Here is a 2,006-nt window from a genome sequence, read left to right as displayed (position 1 = left end):
CAAGATCTGCCTGGCCAAGATGGTGAAACCCCGTCTCTACTAAAAATACAAAAATTAGCCAGTCGCAGTGGCAGGTGCCTGTAATCCCAGCTACTCGGGAGGCTGAGGCAGAAGAATCGCTTGAACCCAGGGGGCAGAGGTTGCAGTGAGCCAAAATTGCGCCACTGCACTCCAGCCTGGGCTGGAGTGAGACTCCGTCTCAAAAAAAAAAGAAAGAAAGAAAAAGAAAACAGTAATACATTACATATATGTAAAGCTATACTATTGTTATTATTCTTTTGAGAACTATCATAAGAAAATTATGATGTGTGACTGGGCACAGCATCACTCTCACTGTCATTGAGGTGAACCAGACCACTGCTTTGACTCAGGTCAAGGGACAAAAGCCTGGTGCAGTTGTCAAGGTGCTTTATTCCACTTGTATCAGCGGCATTTTTTCAAAAAAACCAAAGCTTCTAATGTGGGTAAGTTTCTGAGGAGGTTACACACTGTGTTCAAGTTTAAGTGACCCCCTCTAAGCTTCCTGTTACTGAGATCCATTTCCCTTAGATTTTGCAGGTGTTTGGCTGGAAGCATCTCTAATTTTACCAATGTTCCACTCAGATTCAAACTCCTCAGTAGGGACGGAGTTTCCAGATACACATTCTGGATGAGTTGATAGCTATCCTGAGAAACATCCAGAGTAGTCAGATTAGGCAATGACAGAGTAGAGAAATTTAACTCCGTTAGCTTGTTCCCCTGCAGGCTCAGATGGGTCAGAGAGAGTAATAACCTGGAGTTGTTGTTCAAGGAAATGATGCTGTTACTAGTAAGATCAAGGTATTCCAGGCGTGGAAGATGCTGGACTGCTTCAAGAATATTGGAAAAGTTGGTAATAATGTTTCGAGATAGGCTTAAATGTTTCAATTTGATAAGAGGGACAAAAGCAGTATTGCGAATATGGGTAATTTCATTGTGGCTCTCAGGAGCAGGGTTTCCAAGTTGGACAGGCCCTCAAGGAAGTTGTTCACACTTTGAATCTTATTTTCTACTAAATTCAAAAGGGCCAGGTTTTCAAGTCCCCAAAATCCTCCCTCACCAATCTTCCAAATGGAATTCCACTCCAGTTGCAAGTCCACCAGAGCAAACAAATTAGCGAAGCTATGGGGAGGAAGGATCTGAATTTGGTTCAGTGTCAGATTGAGGTGAGTAGCATATCCAGAGATGTCACTAACCGCATCTGTCAAGTTGGCAATCTTCTTCCGAATGCAGAACACATGATGTCCAATTGACACTGTGTGCATTTACTGAACTCATATGTCTCTGCCAAAGGCAGCAGAGAAAGCTCAATTAAAATGAGCCAGAGCTGTTGAAGAGGCAGGAGACTCTTTAAACCCATCTTGTTAGTCCCAGGCCTTAGAGTTACTCTAAGAAAAAAAACTCTTTGCATGTATGATGCTCATGTTTGAAGAAATGGCCTTTCCATTTTGACTTTGCCACAAAGAAAAGAGAAAGTTGTTTAGTTTACATTTCTGTCTCCTAACAAATATTTCATAACTTTTTCAAGGAAACTAAAGAGCTTTGCCTAAAGTTAACTTCCAAAATAAATTCATCTCCAAAGCACTCTATGTGTATTAGCAAGGACTACTACTCTTTCTCCTACAGCCAAAATTGTCACCACATGGACACAGAGAAGGCAATTGCATACCTAATTTAATTTAGGAGAATTAACAAGTTTCCAAACCCTCCTCTCACCTCTGCACAATAAAACAGCTCTCTCTTCACCACTGGAGAGGCCTGTGGAGTGGAGGGTCTATAAATCTCAGTTTAGTTAAAAGATAATCATCCATGATAGGAGCAAAAAAAATCAAGGTTTACAGGCCACCTCTACCTTAATGTGAATAAATACAGGAGTCCTTGATTTAAAGCCACTCATTTCACCACAATTTACATTTATATACGTCAGACAACTATACCTATTATCAGTATATTACATTCACAGTAAACCTAAAAATATACAGCTACAA

The 2,006-nt window shown here is 40.7% G+C and overlaps 1 protein-coding gene across 1 annotated transcript; it reads right to left on the bottom strand.

Moving 5' to 3' along the window:
• Positions 1-299: 299 nt before the first annotated feature.
• Positions 300-1,378, bottom strand: LOC123570979 (toll-like receptor 13). The gene is given in 4 exon segments (XM_045383483.2): positions 300-437; positions 439-960; positions 963-1,264; positions 1,267-1,378. Coding segments are annotated over 4 exon segments (1,074 nt in total).
• Between the last annotated feature and the right edge of the window lie 628 nt (positions 1,379-2,006).

The sequence above is a fragment of the Macaca fascicularis genome, chromosome X (genome assembly GCF_037993035.2).
Source record: "Macaca fascicularis isolate 582-1 chromosome X, T2T-MFA8v1.1".
Classification (NCBI taxonomy): Eukaryota; Metazoa; Chordata; class Mammalia; order Primates; family Cercopithecidae; genus Macaca; species Macaca fascicularis.
The sequence above is the reverse complement of the archived record's forward strand: the minus strand, read 5'-3'. Positions and strand labels throughout refer to the sequence as shown.